General features: G+C 36.1%; 2 protein-coding genes across 3 annotated transcripts in view; one reads left to right on the top strand and one right to left on the bottom strand.

Moving 5' to 3' along the window:
* C2CD3 (C2 calcium dependent domain containing 3) overlaps nucleotides 1-5,622 on the bottom strand; it is a 116,883-nt gene extending 111,261 nt beyond the window's left edge. The window contains exons 1-3 of the mRNA XM_023521673.1: nucleotides 5,421-5,622; nucleotides 2,860-3,129; nucleotides 81-238 (exon numbers count right to left, since the gene is read on the bottom strand). Of these exons, the coding sequence (XP_023377441.1) occupies nucleotides 81-238; nucleotides 2,860-3,129; nucleotides 5,421-5,475 (483 nt within the window). The 5' untranslated portion in view covers nucleotides 5,476-5,622. The remainder of the gene's footprint in view (nucleotides 1-80; nucleotides 239-2,859; nucleotides 3,130-5,420) is intronic.
* Nucleotides 5,623-5,749: 127 nt separating this feature from the next.
* Nucleotides 5,750-17,408, top strand: part of PPME1 (protein phosphatase methylesterase 1) — a 64,606-nt gene continuing 52,947 nt past the window's right edge. The window contains exon 1 of one of the 2 annotated variants that reach the window (XM_011377368.2): nucleotides 5,750-6,199. In XM_011377368.2, coding sequence (XP_011375670.1) covers nucleotides 6,099-6,199 — 101 coding nt within the window. In that variant the 5' untranslated portion in view covers nucleotides 5,750-6,098. The remainder of the gene's footprint in view (nucleotides 6,200-17,408) is intronic. The other variant, XM_011377367.2, reaches the window with a different exon arrangement.

Here is a 17,408-nt window from a genome sequence, read left to right as displayed (position 1 = left end):
AGACGGTATATAGGAGTCATGTACCTATCCATTCTACAAACTCAATTATTCTATGCAGCAAAAAATTAATATATTTTTACCTGGAGTTCTCCAAGTTTCTTAGATGTTGGTGAAATAATGCTAAAAAATCCACTGATGTGATGAGTTGGAGAAAGCTTGGCTAATCCACTGATCTGAACTCTACCAATTGGAAGATGATCTAGTTTGGTGATTACTTCCAGCACCAGGACAGCCATATCTAATCAGAAACAATTACAACATTTTTACAATATTTTTCATTTATATTTTGGGGGAACTGTACAGAGGGGTATACATTAGAACATTTTTTTACTTAAAAAAATATTTTATTTTCAAATAAACCATGCACTTACCATATCATTCAGGGGGGAAGGAGACTGAACCCAAGATCAAAAAAATAGTAAAGTTTTAGAGAAGAACAATGACAAATACCTCACACGGAGAAAAAAAATTACATTCAACAAAAATATTTAGCATATCAAGTATTTGATAAGGAAAGTATCTTTAAAACCATTTTTTCTTTCTTTCTTTTTTTTTTTTTACGTATTTGGCAAGAACGTAGGCTTTGCTTTTGAAATATAAAGGCAACAATTCTCAGTTATTCTATTCTCACCATTTCTAGTTTTGAATTGGACAAAGGGCTTCTCTTATATAGTTGCAAGGGTTGGTCTTTGCCTCTCAGGAGTATCTCATTGCTTACTCCTTGATTATATCTGGAGCACTGAAATACTGAGAGCACTTGGAACTAAGAGGAATGGAAATAACCATATTCTTTAATTAGGTGCTTGGACTTAATACCTTCATGATCATAACTTACAGCAGGAGAAATGTGATACATACATATGAAATGTGAGATTGTTTCAGGACAGTATAACTTCTGAATTATTTTCTCACCAAAGTTGAGAAAATGGTTCATTTTCACTATCTGTTCAATATTGTAATGAAAAAAGTACAGGGCTTATAATTAGAAGACCTGCAATTCTGCTGTGGCTCCAATATTCACAAGCTGTTTCTGTGTAAGCCACAGTTGTCTGTAAAAGAGACATAATATCTACATCACGGCTGTTAGAGGAAGAGGGGTATTCCAAATAAAACACGTAGCACAATGTCCTCTCACACGGTAATTGCTTAATGGTTGTTATATTACTTCAGGCAAATTACTTAACATATCACAGTCCCTGTCTTACCTACTCATGGAATTTATCTGAAAATCATGAGCTGATAAATGTAAAAGTGTTCGTAGACTATAAAATGATGTGCATATGTAGAATAAGGAAAATGTACCAACATTTATTGGTTATTTAGCAATAGTCAGGCTCTTCTACGGCTCATTCATTCTCTTAACAACTCTATGATGTAATTATTTCTGTCCCAAATTGAGGACAACATTGAGGCTCAGAGAGGTCACGTAACACTCCTGAGTTTACTCAGCTTTAAAGTGACAAAACTGGGCTAACACTTGGTTCTCTCTAACTATAAAGTACACTACATCATGCTGCTTCATTATTTGTTACTTCTAGGGAGAAAAACTTAATTCTTAATGGGCTTCTGACATCTATACTTCACTTTTGCTGTGGAATTAAAATCCCTCTTGTCCAGCATACTTTTCACCGCTCCTTTGTTTCCTACTGAATCCTATCTGATTAAAGAAGGCAAAAATCAGGAGATGAAGCTCAGTGAAGTATCATAATTGTCTCAGTTTCTACTCTCATCTTCCCACACTCCACACATTTTCATGGCTGCTATTTCCTATGAAGAGATAGAGTAAGGGAGGAAAGATGTCAGAAAAGAGCATGAGGTATACCTTAGAATCCTATGATCCCTCTATTTCCCAAGGCAGCAAGGCATAGCAGAAATATTAATGATCTTGGAGTCAGGGCATACTTTAAATTAGGGTTGGTGTTAAGGTGACTTTAAGTAAGTCACTTTTAACTCCAAAACTCAAATTCATCACCAAGAAAATGAGGCTAAGACCCACTACAAATGTACGGGACCTCACAGCATGCATTCTAGTACTTCCAGTGGTTTCTCTCATTCCTTTTACTGTATTTTCATTTTCCTTAAACAAAAAATTCTTAAAGTGGGGTTATTTATCCAATAAATGTAGTTCAAATCAGTGAAAATTAAGCATTTATCATGTAAATATTGTTGGGCTAAGAATACTGGAGAGCCCGAGGTGAATTAAAGATGAATAGGTTAACTCCACCATCCAAAATGTGTTTATGTGAAAACTTGGCCTAAACAGTGAAATAACAAAGTACATTTAGAATGCTTTCCTTGAACAGAAATACAGAAATTCTGGCTCCTAGATCCCTGTGGAGGGATCTTTCCCTTCTTTGAAAACCTGTAGTACTAATTCACTAAACCATTCATTTGGCAGTTAGCCTGTATTACCTTGTACTATTAAATTTTATATCTATATCCTCTTCTCTTGAGCATAATGTACATCCCAGAGCAGAGACTACAGTTATTACTTAGAAAAGCATTATGTAGTGAAAAGTTCATGAGTTTTGATATCAAATAGAAGTGAGTTCAAATCTTAGTTTGTCACTTATCAAATATGAAACCTTAGAGAATATTTGTTTCATCTCTCTGAATTTGTTTCATTGTCCATAAAACAGAGACAACGTATATCTTGTAGGGTTATTAAGGATTAGAAACGATATGTATTAATTACTGGTACATAATATACTCTTAATAAATGATAGCTATTATAAAACCTCTTTGACTCCTCAATAATTATCAATGTCATAGATACTAAGTACATGATAGCACCTATTGCTAACAACAGAACCACATGCTTATTAGGTCTGCAGGAGAAATGATAAAACAAAACCATACCTGTTAGATAAGAGGTAAACTGCTTTGGACCACAGCGAATAGCATAACGTGTAGTTGTTCTCACAGCTTTTGGTTCAGTCTGCAATGTGTCCCTGGGACAAAAGAGGGTTCCATCTGATGTTTCTCCCCACCATCTCACTCGGACAAGTACACAAGAGGGAGGCTTTGCAATCTTCCATACGACTTTATTAACAGTAAGTTTCAGAAAGCAGCGTAGCTGGCCTTCAACCAGAGGTGGTAGGCTTGTAGATGGAGAAATGTCACTCAAACCTGTGGAGGAATCCAAGAACACTTGGATTTAGTCAAAATTTAGACTAAATACAGAAAATGTATAATCTGCTTTTTGAATGAAAACACAAAAACATTTTAGTTTCTATAGTGAGCAGTCTTATCCTATCTATTCGAATACATGATAAATAACTAGCAAACCACAGAATAATCTAACTGGTCACTTAAGCCACCCTGATAACTAATTAGTACTTAGGGTTTGTTTTCAGTTATTATACATAAATAACATACCAACTTAAGACATGCTAATACAAACCTCTCTTTGATTGAAAGCTACCATTTGAAAAATACAAATACAATGATAGGTTTTTAAAATCTCAGAAATAGTTGAAATTCTTCTTCCAAGTACTGCTGTTTTGATTACTGCAACATCTATAGTTTTTCAGGTGTTTTACCTAAGTCTCTTACTTTAAAACTGCTAAATATAAGACAACTCCCCTTCGCTCAACTCTCAAATGATTACGTCTATACCATACAACTCAGCATTTCAATAGTCTACCTTAAGTTGTCTTTTTTCTTTCCTGCGAACATCATACAATCAATGAGGACAGAGATTATCACCTTCGGATTCTGCACTATTTTTTAGCACAATGCTGGTTCATATTTACTGGTTTTTATAACATTTATTGGCTTTCAGAAAGAAAATAAAATGTAAATAAGGCAATTAATTATGGCTTTCTATGAAGCTTTCCTTTAATGTATCTTCTAACTAAGACAGATTTAAGAAACCATTCTTACATTACACACACTTTTCTATTCCTCCGATTTTTCCCTTGGGTAGTAGTTGTGCCTCAAGAAAAAAAATACTGGAGTCGATCAAATCAAGAATCTATAGAACTAATTCTTTGGATTTCTGAAGTGAACACCGTCTGCTTTTTATAGTTATCTTTATGGAATAACTAGTTTCAATATAAAAATTATACTAGTGTATACATGAATATTAGTGCATATGCATAATGGTATAGTTCTATTTTGATTTTTCTTCTATCAACCAAATATGCTTGACTGGCTTGACACCGGGAGCACCTGCATTGACCACTTCCAAGTTCTGTTTCACATCCTCCTATCATTCGTAGCAGGAAAGGCACTGCCTCAAACCTGCCTTAGTTATTTTTAAACAGCTTGGATAAAATTCATTCCCAGACTGTAGCTTCAGTTCTCAACCCAAGGGCCTAAGTACTATCACTATGCCTAATACCTCTTTGCATATAATGTAAAAAGGCGGCAACCCGATTTTCTGAGGCAGCCCAGTAGAGATTCAATTTCGTTTCCTGATCTGCCCTGTGCTCTTAGGGTGACAATTCCTGCTGCAGCAAACATTTCCCTATTCTCTTGGTGAGCTTGTTTCTTCAGGAGCTTACTAACTTGAGGAGGTCCTCTTGCTACACTCTTTGTTCATCTCAAATCCTTCAGAGGTCTTCATGACCTCACCCCACCCCCCACTCCAACCCTACCTACCACACCGTGTCACTCCTCACTCTTTCTTCCTCTCTCCTTCACAACTATCTTTCTCAGCTCCCACCTGTAGCTCTTAATGCTCCACGACTGTCTCATACTTCACTCATTCAACTAATATTTACTGAGTCCTGCTTCGAGCTATTTCTCAGGGATTCAGCAATGTATACAGAACGATCCTTGTCTATTAGGATTAATAACATATTCTCTCCAACTTGTTTCTTCCAACCCTACATGGACCCCCACACACAAACGTTTAACTTTGTTATCGAAAACACTAAGTCATAGGGATATAATGTACACCATGGTGACTATAATTAGTAATCGTGTACTGTATATTTGAAAGTTGCTAAGAGTATATCTTAAAAGTTCTCATCACGAGAAAAAAAAATTTTTTTAACTATGTATAGTGATGGATGCTAATTAGACTAACTACGGTGATTTCACAATACATACAAATATCCAATAATCATGTTGTAAACCTGAAACTAACAATGTCATGTCAATTATATCTCAATTTCCAAAAAGTTAAAACAAATTTCTAGAATTTCTTCTTCTCTTCCTCTAGAAGCGTCCTACTTCTACCCTTTTGGTTCTCCCCGCCCCCCACTCATTTGTCCAGTATGCCCTCCACTGCAGCTCGTATTTCCTTTCCATTTGCTGGAGAGCCAAGTGCCCTCCCTCTTGATCCCCTCCGTCCCTTTTCTTTTTCTCTTTTTTTTTTTTTATCGCTGGTGTGGGCTCCCTAGAATTTCTTACACCCTGATCCCCAACTCTGCCCTATTACGCTTTTCTCAACATTTAGTCGCTCAGGTTACCTCTTTTCCTGCGGCCACAGCCGCCCCCTGGCCTTTGGCCTTTTCGTTGTTTCATGATGAGGCCGAGCTTTTCTTCACCGATTCAACTCCGGCCCCAGCACCTAAGCCGTAGCCTCCCGCCATTCCCTCCCACCGCGCCTGCGTTCCCCGGCAACCGGCACCGCCGAGCAGCCTGGGAGGCAGGAAGAAGCAGCTTTTCCTCTAACAGTCTCCGGGAATCCGTAAGAAGGGAAGGCGCCAAGACGCCTTATCGCCAAAAGACTACAACACCCAGGATACTTTGCTACAGTACCTCTGCCGGATTGGACGCTCTCGCCTCCAGCTGCGCAAGCGCAAAGGCATACGCCCTTTGAAGACTCCATTGCCCAGGGTGCATTGCCTTCAGGAGGGCTTTTTTTTCGGCGAGTGTTGTCGAGTTCTCTTCTTGGGGTCTGATGGGTCCGCAGACTCCGTTACCCAGCTTCCTTTGTGGAGCGCTATTACGCATTTCCTGTGGAACCGCCTGAGGAGAGTGGGTGGAGTTTACGGAGCCGGTGGGCGGTAGGCGGTGCTGCCGGTAGCTGGGTGCTGTCCAAAGGCGACTGGGCTCCGCTAGGGGAGCGAGCTGTGACCGGTTGGGCCGCACTTACCGTGGAAAGAAGCTTCGGTTCCTATTTGACTACCTGCGGCCTCCCCTTCATGTCGGCCCTCGAGAAGAGCATGCACCTCGGCCGCCTGCCCTCTCGGCCCCCTGTACCCGGCAGTGGGGGTAGTCAGAGTGGAGCCAAGATGCGAATGGGGTACGTGACCCATACCCCTTCTCCCTAGAGTCCAGGCCCCGGCCATTGGAGAATGGTGTCTTTTGGTGTTTAATGCTGCACGGAAAGGGAGGCTAAGGATAGAAGAGAATATTGGCGGCGGCCTGGAGACGTTTAGATGGAGTAGAAGGCAGATTTGGACGCTAGGGGAGGCGCCGAGTCAATGGAAATTGGAGGACAAATAGTATTGACGGGAAAAAGGAATAAGGCAAAAATTGAGGAAACCGAGAGGGTAATTTAAGAGATATAAGAAGCACCTCCAGCAGAAGAGATGGTGGAGGTTTGAAGAAAGGGAGTAGAGCAGTAACAAAGGTTGGGGAGATCTGTCAAAGAGGGTTGATAGAAATGAGGATAACTGAGAAAAGTTAAGGGGAATTAGGGGAAACAGCTATGGAAGGCTTTGGGAGGAGTAAGAATACTGGGAACTAGTTATTGGAAAAGCAGAGGGAATTAGAGAACACCTGAAGCAGGGTTGGAGAAGGCAAGTGAACTAGGGAGCAGAAGGTTCTAGAGAGTTCCTAGAGATGTAAGAGGCAGATTCAGAGGGTCACGGGGTGACTAGGAGAACTGAGGAAGCTTGGGGAACAGGCATAAGGAATGATGGAGAACATAGCCAAGAAGATTGTTAGAGGTAATAAGAAATGTGACGAGCAGTGAGGGTAGGAAACAAGGGGAGTGATGAGGGAGAGGGCCGAGAAGCTTAGAGAGTGACCGTGGGATTTAGAAATTGAGAAATGACTGAATATGGTTTAGTAAATGGAAGTGATGCTACAGAGATAAGGTCTGGGAAGCTTAAAGAGGAAGATTTGGGCAATTGATTTTTGCTGGGCAAATAGGTCTGATGGAAGCTATGTACTGGTAAGTCTCAGAATTAGTGAAGCATTGAGAGTGGCCACTTAAAGTGTTTCAGAGAAACCATTTACTGGGAAGAAAGCTGTATTGAAGAGATAGACTTTTGGAATTTTAGGTTGAATGGCTTGTGCCAGGTTAGGGGATACTTAGATGCAAGAGAGAGCATAATGAGTTGAACGTGGGAGAGGTAATTGCTGGAAAGCAGAGAGAACTGAATAGGCAGTTGAATTTGAGGGGTATTTATAGTACCAGACAGGATTCTGGAGATGAGTTACTGTAAAGAGAAAAGAGGCAGGAAGAATACTTATGTATAAGGTAGTCAAGAGTGTGTGTTTGGGATTCTAGAAATGGGCTGGTAGACATTCTTAGAATAAGGAATAGAGAGAAACCTTAGTTTCTGTGAAGAAGTAATATGTACAAAAATTGATCAAAAAGATGAGGTTACGAAAGTAGTTCCTAGGAATGAAGAGAAAGGAGAATCCTATAATCTAGTGAGATAAGAAGTGGTGAGAATGGTTGGAAAACCCAGGGAAAGAAACTAAGAATTGAATTGTAGACCTAATTATGATACACAGTAAAAGGAAGAAAACCTTGACAGGAGAAATAGGTCAATAGATGTACAATAGAAAGAGGTGGTAAAAGTCCACATATAAGGTAAAATGAAGGTTGTTTGGGCTTTGAAAGACAGGAGAGGACTGTAACATGAATAATAAGGAAGATCTGGAAACTGATCTATAACAGATTGGGAAAATTAACCTGTAGTATAAAATTAATGTAACATTTATTGTTGATCTGTATCTTAATTGCTACCTATCTTAACCTAAAATTTGATCTTTTAGTATACCAGCACTTTTCAGTAAAAATATACAAAAATTTTAGCATTTTAATAACTACACATGCTTCAAAGTTTAATTAGAACTCAGCTTATCACTTCGTAAAAACAAATTCCCTGAAGATGAAGAACCGAAGAAAAATACTAAGAAAATAAAGGGAAAATCCGCTGGCTAGAAGATTGTATCATTAGTAGCTTATCCTCTTTAAATAGATGCTTTGGTCTTCTTAATTTAGATTAACTGCTTATCTTGGAAAATAAAGTTCTTTAGAAAGATGCTTCTTTATAATATTGTGAAGAGAAAAACATATATTGGTGAATTTTATGTGGTCCTCAAGTGGCTTATTTTCCTGTATTTTTCTTTTCTTCTTATTGGAACATAGGCAGTCCTCATCTAAGTCTAATGTTAATGATAATACAGATTCTCTCCTCCCTAGAATCATAAAGATGGAAAAGAGCTTTGAAATGATCTCATCTCATTACTTCACTGGATAGTTGAGGGAACTGAGATTCAGAAAATTCTGTATTCTGTAAGGTAAACTAAGAGGCAAGGGATGATATTTTGCCTTAATAAATGACAAAACTGAAACTTAACTCTTCCTCCAACTGAGGCACCCTAGAAGCTTAGTGGTAGAGCCACTAAGGACTTGGACATGGGTCTCTTGACTCAAAACTATTATGTCATTTTGGATTCATAGTTGTTATCCTGGGAATACTTAATTTGAGTTTTGTATCTTACTCTTTTGCAAATACTCTAGGATTCAGTCTTTCTTTTTCCTCATTCCTGATTTATGAAGTCTCACTTCCACCAGTTTCAAAGCATCCTTCTCTATTTTTCCTTCTACTCACTTGCCTTTTGTTTTTGTTTTTGTTTTAAATCTTACCACCTTTTCCCACTGCTCCATCTATCTCTTACTCTCAAGTTGGGCCTGTTCATTTGACAATCTCTTACATGACTTACTCTTAGTTTTCATAATCTCTTGCCCTCAATTTCACTAAACTTTATTTAGATGTGTTTTCATATTCAGGGTGGTTTTGAGTTTATTGATTTTTCTTGAGTTTCCATAATTTCGTTTTTCATATTGGATTTAGTAATTCCAGAGTATTACTAGATAATGTAATAATAATAATTACTTATTTTCCTAAGTATTGTGTGCCAGGCATTGTAGTTGTAGCTTTATGTATTCTATTTCATCTGTCCACAACCGTACAAGGTAGATATTTCTCTGTATATGGAAATTCAGACTCTGAGATTAAAAATCATCCAACTAGCATGTGGCAAAACTAGATTCAGTGTTAGTCTCTAGAATCCATTCCCTTTTCGGAACACCAACACTTTCTCTTCAGTAAGGCCTGAAATCCTGGTTTCATTGTTCCTTGATAGATGCCAGTAGATGATACCCAAAACAGTGATTTTGAACTTCCTTATTAAAGCTTTTGGAGCTACTTTGTTTTTCCTTCTTGCGAGGGTATCTTAGTCCATTAGGGTTGCCATAACAAAAATGCTGTAGACGAGGTGACTTATAAACAGAAATTTATTCCTCACAGTTCTGGAGGCTGGGAAGTCTAACATCAGAGAACTGGCAGATTACGTATGTGGCTAGGACCCCTTTTTGGTTCATAGTTGGCAGTCTTCTCGCTGTGTCCTCACATGGCAAAAGGGAGAAGGGAACTTAGTGGGATCTCTTTTATAAAAGCACTAATCTCATTCATGAGGGCTATATTCTCATGACTTTGTCACCTTCCCAAGGCCCCACCTCTAAATACTATCACATTAGACATTAGGATTTAACATGAATTTTGGGAGACACAAATTTTTGGTCTATATAACACCTGGTGTGCTTGAGAAGAGTGTGTTTTGAAAAATCACTGCTTTAGTACATTCCAATACCATTAGACTAGATTACTAAAACTATTTTTCAACATGTTTTTGGTTTATCAGTAGTACTACATTTTTATAATTATCTCTTAATTTCTACAGTGCTTTAACTAACATGTATATATTAGTGCCTATTTGTATTTTCTATGAGGTAAATTAGTTCAAGGGTTAATATTTTCTCTTAATGAGAAAACTCAAGTGTTCATTGACTTGCCTAAGATTATAGAATCCTTAAGTGGCAGAAACAAGATTCAAACTCTGACTTCAGATTTTTGGTCCATTGTTCTTGTTGTACCCTGGTGCAAAAAGATTGATGTTTAAAGTTGTATAGATCTAAGTTTGAAGCCTAGCTTGAGTATTTACTTTGGCCAACTCATTTAGACTCTTGTTGTGTTTCTTATCTCTAAAATGGGGATATTTCTGCTTACCTTAGAGTGCTATAGGAATGAAATAATACATGACAAGTATTATGCTTCCTAACACAAACTCTTAAGGAATGTTAGCTAGTAAATTATTTTATATTGAGAACTGTGAGAAAGGCTTATTCTTTATGAAGTAGCTCTCCTTTCAATCTGTTATAATGTCAGCTTTCGCCCCTCAAGTTGTGTATTCATACCTGATTAGATAACCGTTTTTTCATCCTCTTAAGTTTATTATAGATATTGGGCCTCAGGATAGCTTTAAGGAGTTATTCACACAGATAGAGAAATAAAGGGCAAAGTGAAGTGATTTGCTGCAAGTCACATATTGAATGACTAGAAGAATTCAATTCTAGTATTTCTGTTTTAGTTATTAATTTAAAAAAAAATTGTTAGAATTCACATATCGTAGAATTCACCCTTCTAGAGTGTACAATTCAGTGGTTTTTAGTATATTCAAGGTTGTGCAACCATCACCACTAATTCCAGAACATTTTCATCATCCCGCAAAGAAACTACTTCCCTGTTAGCAGTCTCTACCCCTTTCCATAGCCCTGGTAACCACTAATCTACTTACTGTTTCCATGGATTTGCCTATTCTGGAGATTTTATGTAAATGAAATTATATAATATGGCCTTTTGTGACTGACTTCTTTCACTTAGTATAATATTTTGAAGGTTCATCCATGTTGTAGTATGTATCAGTACTTCATTCCTTTTTATTGCTGAAAGATATTCCATTGTGTAGACATACCACATTTTATTTACTCATTTATTAGTTGTTGGACACTTGGGTTTTTACTTTCCATAGAACTCCCTTTTCATCCACAGGATTCCAATTTTTTGCTATTATGAATAATGCTGCTCTGGACATTCACATGCACATCTTTGTGTAGAAATATGTTTGCATTTATTTGGAGTAAATACCTAAGAATGGAATTGCTGGGTTTATGGTAAATTATGTTTAACTTTTTAAGAAACTGTGAAACTGTTTTCCAAAGTGGCTCTTTGAAGTGCTATATGTATTACAGATATTTTCTCTACAAATATCAAAAATATTTTTCCAAATTGCCTTTTTACTTTATGATCTTTTTTGCCGTGTAAGAAGTTGTGTTTTAAAATTTTAATGTACTCAAGTCTAAGTAGCTTGTATTGATTCTGGGTTTTCTATCATGGAAACACATTCCTTTCTCCCAGGTCATAAAAGAATTCACATAGGTTTTTTTCCAGGACCTGTATGATTTATTTTTTTACATCCATTTAAGTTTATCTTGATGTGCAAAGTGAGGAATGTATCCAATTTTATATTTATCCACAGGCTGTCCAATTGTTGTAACATCATTTATTACAAAGGCCTTTCCTCGTTATGTGAATTTCACCTCAATAAAAATCAGTCCTTTCTCCACTGATTAAAGTGATATCTTCATCACATACCAGATTTCCACATAGACTTAGATCTGCTATGAAGTTTCTTTCCATTTTCATCAGCCATCTATTTATGTGCCACTACTACGCTTTTAATTAGAGAGGCATAATGAATATGTTTTAGTTAATAGATGGTAGTGGTAGCTTCCTCTTCATTATTTTTAAAGATTTCCTGGCTCCTCTTACTTGTTTATTCTTACAAATAAACTTTATAATCAACTAGACTAGTGCTGGGAAAAAAATCCTGATAGTATTTTTATTGGGACTATATTAAATATATAAATTAACTTTGAATAAACATTTTTATGATGTTGAGTCTTCCTTGAAGAAATATAATATGAATTCCTTTTGAAATTCCAAGTATTAACTTAAGTTATATTTAATGTAATGTTACTTAAATATGTACAAAGTAAAATTAGGGATAAATTCCTTATGTATAAGAGTAAATCCCATATTACTCTTATATAATTATAAAATTTAACAGATTTACTGTTTAAATACAATTAAACTTACAGAATCCCATATCATGTTAGCAACATTATGTAAATTATCTAATTTGCTGTTAACAGCTTACTGTGGTTCAAACCAAAAGAATATTATTAATAGGAAGTTCCAGAGCTGATTCGGTCATTCAGCTGTATCATTCAAGGATTTTTTGCATCCTTTCTTTTGCCATTAACAATTTTTGCCATTTCCATTCATTTGCCAATTATTGCACATTACTAGTTGGTATTGTATTTTTTAAATTGTTATGTCAAATTTACCTATGGTAATTTTATGGCAATTTAAATGGATGATTATAATAATTATCAGATTTTATATTTCAAGATATTTTTTAGTTTCCCTGATAAAATAGGAAGTCACAGAGTGCCCAGGCCTTTGAATTTCTTCACATCTTCTATAGTTACACAATTAAATGTTTTTATGAGTTCTCATATAATAGACATGTGGCATACAACATTCATTTAAAATGAGATCCTGAAGCTTTTCCTGATCATCTAGCCTGCACTGACTGATCTTCCCATTTTTTGTCCTTTTGTAGCACCCATCGTTTATACAAGGGATTGACAACTTTATTTGTAAAAGGCCAGATAGTAAATATTTCATGCATTGTAGGCCATGCAGTTTCTGTAGCAGTTGTAGGGTGAAAGCAACCATAGACAATATGTAAATGAATGTGATTGTGTTTCAACAACCTTTTTTTGTGGACATTGAAATTTGATTTTTTTGGGTCATTAAATATTTTTTTGGGTCATTAAATATTTTCTTCTCCCTCCCCCCAACCTTTTAAAAATGTAAAGACCATTCTCTGCTCATGAATCATAAAAAGAGGGGAAGACGAGGTGGCGGCTAGATTTGCCCATAGACCATTGTTTTCCAACTTCATATCAATACTATTCTGTAGTTCTACTGTCTTGTAGTAGAAAGAATATAAGTTTTAAATCAGCAAACTAGGATTTCCTTCCTGGCTTTACTACATAATACTTGACTGGTATTGGCTTGACTTTATTTCTTAAAATGTGGGTAATACTAGCCTCAAAGATGATATATTTGTGAAATCATTATTTAAATTGTAAAGCTATATAATGGAAACTTATTTACTATATTCTACAAATTCTAAGATATATTTCTTTTCATATTTAAAATAATAGTGTCTTAACAGTTGCTGTTGGTCAGGTAAACAGCCCTAACTGGTTTCTCATTGCCAGTGCATGAGAGAACACCAAAACCAGCATCAAAACTTGCAAAATAGGTGTTGGCAGTTTGGAAGAAAATTCTGGAGACAAAAGTGGAGCACTTTTAACCACTAAGAACTAAATGGTTGTAAGGAGGGGTGGGTGTTCAATCAGATGAGTCAAGCAATATTCCAAGAGTGAGAGTCAAAAGTAGAATAGCTCTCTGCATAATGGTAAAGTTGGCATATGAGCCAGTGTTTAGTTTAAGAAACACTCTATTACCAATGTTCTTGTGAGGCACATAGGACTATATTAGAGGACTCAGAAGAGAGTAGGACTCACAGTATGAAGAAATTGGCTAGGAATACCTTAAATATTTTATTTTGCTCTCATTTTTTCTTTTTACATATACCCGTGACATATGATGAATCCACATAAGTATAAAAGAGCTCTTTCAAGAAATAGAAAATGAATTCTAAGTGATAAAGTGTTGTGCCATAAATTGGTAGCTCTTTTTTTAGTGGTACATAAAATTATGGTTCATCAGAATTGATGATGCCTTAGAGATACAATATTTCATCTATTCTTCTAACAGCTAGATTGTGATCTACTACTTTAGTCTTCCCTAATTTAATTGTAAACTCCTTTTGTGTTTATTTACTTGCCCAAAAGTGGTTACCACATAGGAACTCAATAAACATTTGTTGAATTAATGAATGATGCTCAGATACAGTGGTCACATGACATTTTTTTCAATAGTTTAGAATTGTTGAGTATAGAAATGAGATTAAAACCATGATTATTGAGAGTATGTAAAAAATGAACTTGTGCCCTGTTTATATCCTTCTATGATTCTGTATTATATCCCTTTATCTTTATGCTGTTAAGAAAATATAGCTCAGGTTTTTGTGAGGATTAAATTTAGATAATACTTGTAAAGTGCCTAGCACAAATATGTGCATGTCTGGTTTGTTTCATTGAATCCTCATCCCTTTAATTAAACTAACTTTTCCTTAAGCATAAGAACCATGGTTCAAAATATATTAAAATCACTTCAAGTACAGTTTTCTATGTTAATAACCTGAACTACACCATCATTATTAGCTGAATTTCATCACAAAAAGCATTTTAGTGTAATATAGCTAAGTAGGCTTGGGGGGTAGAGCTACTCAGGGAATCCACCAATATTTCATAATACTGTTAATCAGGGGGAAATTTACTTCAGTTTTCCCAACAACTTGCTTTATAAACCTTTGGAATATAACTGCATATTTAAGGTGGAAAATATCTATACTAACATTTCTTTTTCACTGAATACTAGGAAATGGTAATCTTTTATTGGTAATTAGAAGATTTGTACTTTTGCCCCTTTCCTATCTAGGTCATTGTTTCATAAGGACAGTACTTCAGATTTCTATAGCATTTGATTTAACAAAATCTTCTCCAGATGTAATCTTCATGAATCCTTCCTTGACCTGACTTCATCTGTATAAGTACCCAAAACAAAATTGGATATCCCATCTATGAACCCTCATGGTATACTAGGCTTATTTCTGTCACAGCTGTAGTATATACTGACTGTTTACCTATTTCCCCCTCCAGGCATGAGCTCTTTGAGGGCAAGAACTAAATTTTAGCCATACAGGTTATACTCGAATGTCTCTTTCTAATTAAATTGGAATTAAATTAACTGATTATATAAGCAAGTTGTGGCTGGAAAGAGGCTCTAAAATAATTACGCTAAAGGTAATTTGCTCTTCGCTTATGAAATATGCCTTTCATTCTAGATCATCATGTCATTCAGGTGAGTCTGGGGTGAGCGAGTTATGTGGCTGAAATATACTTCATGAGAGTCTTGTCTGTGGACTTTATTGGCTTTTATACTCTGACCCCAAACCTGCTCGCTTTCTTCCTCTTGTAGTACTATCAAAGCAGAAGAGTAGCTTACATAAATTCTGATCACTGAGTACAGCTACACAGATTATGAGAGTGAACAGCTACAGTTAGCTCTTGCAAAACATTAAAAAGCCTTGTATTCTGCTTGCTTTCTTGCTGATGTCTCAGTGGTTGTGTTTTGGTTTGGGGACAGATTATTTTAGTAAAGTTATCATTATTTATTTTTTCTCCTTGCTTTTAGTGTTTTGAAAACAAGTTAATTATGTTGTTCCTAAGTTGGGTGAGTGGTAGAAATAAAATTTAGAAAATTTTCTAACTTAAGTAAAGCATAATTTAAGATTTAAGATTACATTTCTCCCTGTACTGCAGTAGTCTCTATCCATCCATTTAAAGCAATCTATATTTTTGTATAATTTGACTCAGCAGGTTGTAAATTCCCATGGATTATTTTATCTGACAGTGTTTTTAAGTTAGGTAAGGTTTCATTTATTTGCTTTAAACCACATCATACATTGGGCCATAAGTGTCCTGTCTAATGCAGGACATTGTGTGAAATGTTACTATTTCCATTTTTGGATTCTGTGATGCCCAATTAAAAATTAACATTCTCACCAATGGCCAACACAGAAAAGTAATAGGAATAGGATCTAGGATTTTCAAGCACATGGTAAATCAGTATTTGATAAGTTAGAACTCTTTAAAAAGGCCTCCTCTGTTCTCTTTGTGAATGGCATCAGAGAAACTTGAGAACTGTCTTTGATTCTTCCTTCTCAAACTCCACCTTCCTGCTCCTTCTCATCATTATCATTACAGTTGTAAACCTTGGCTTTCTTCTTAGGCTCTATGGTACATAGGCTTGCTACGAGAGCCCTGTACCAATCATTTATTTGCTTGCTTCTACAGCAGGAACCAGTACTCTTTCACCTCTTCCTGGGGATTTCTGTGTGTTCAGTGCTAGCTTTAGTGATTTCCAGAAATGGAGAATTTAGTAGTATTTTGAGAGTAGTATTGAAAACTGATAAGGAAGTGACCCTGAGAATAAGACTCTAGCTCAGCTACTTTCTGTGGTATGATGAGTTATTCAACCTTGGCTTTAGTTTATAGGAATAATAGCTACCCCAGAGAGTTGTAGTGGAAATTAAATTAATTCATGTGTTTATCTGCATTGTCTCCCCAAGCCCCATTAAATTATAGTAATTTGAAAAAAGGAATAAAACCAAAGGACAAAGAAGAGGAGAGAAGATAAGATACTACCAAGATTTAGGAAGATAGCAAATTGAGGAATATTAACTCACTAACAGAATAGCAAACTGAAAACTACCCACAGAATGAAAATGTAAGCTAAACTATATTACAGCCCCATAAAGGCTCAAGAATGGTAGATGCTAAGTACCTCTAAAAGGGATCTAAAAATAGGAAGATTGGTTGAAAATCTATATAAGGCACCAGATCTTGTCCTTTACTCAGTGTGATGGGAGAGAGGTTAACCGCTGGAGGAATTGAACCAGCATGGCTCTGGACTCAAAGACAGTAGGCCTATGAGGGCAAAGGTGAAGCAATAAAATGAAAACAGATTCTAAATGAAGGTTTATATCTCTTCTAGGTACATTCATGGCTTGCTCTCTCACCTTCTTCAGGTCTTTGCTTAAAGGTGCCTTCTCTAACTACCTGATTTAAAATTAGAATCCTTCCTAACCTATAGCACTCATTGTCTGACTTTCTGGTTTTATTTTTCTCCATGACATTTATTGCTACCTATGGATAAATTTTTAATTATATCTCCTACTAGAGTATAAATACCACAAGAGTAAGGGGGTTGGTCTGTTTTGTTCACTGTAGTATTCCTAGTGCCTAAAATTGTATCACATATGTGCTCAGTGAATATTTATTGAACTCCTCAGATCCTTTTCCAGAAGGCTAACAGCTAGTCTTGTGTTCCCAGGGAGGATATTGGAGGATTTATCTCTGGAAAAAATGACTGGTCTAAGAGAAAAGACGTACAGATATTGATGTTTGGGGGAAGAGACCTCCTTTTAAAGTCCGGGCCTCTATATGATAACTGTATAGTGATATTTAACAGTAAATAAACCCTACTCTCTTATAGAATGACCAAACATCCAGAGAAAGCCTCTAACATAACAAAGACCAAAACAAAATGAGAAAAGGAAACAAAAATGCATAGAACAAAAGAAAATTTTTAAAAAATCACAAA

The sequence above is a fragment of the Pteropus vampyrus genome, unplaced genomic scaffold, assembly GCF_000151845.1.
Source record: "Pteropus vampyrus isolate Shadow unplaced genomic scaffold, Pvam_2.0 Scaffold311, whole genome shotgun sequence".
Lineage (NCBI taxonomy): Eukaryota > Metazoa > Chordata > Mammalia > Chiroptera > Pteropodidae > Pteropus > Pteropus vampyrus.
Note: the sequence above shows the minus strand (reverse complement) of the source record. Positions and strands in the feature narration are given on the sequence as shown.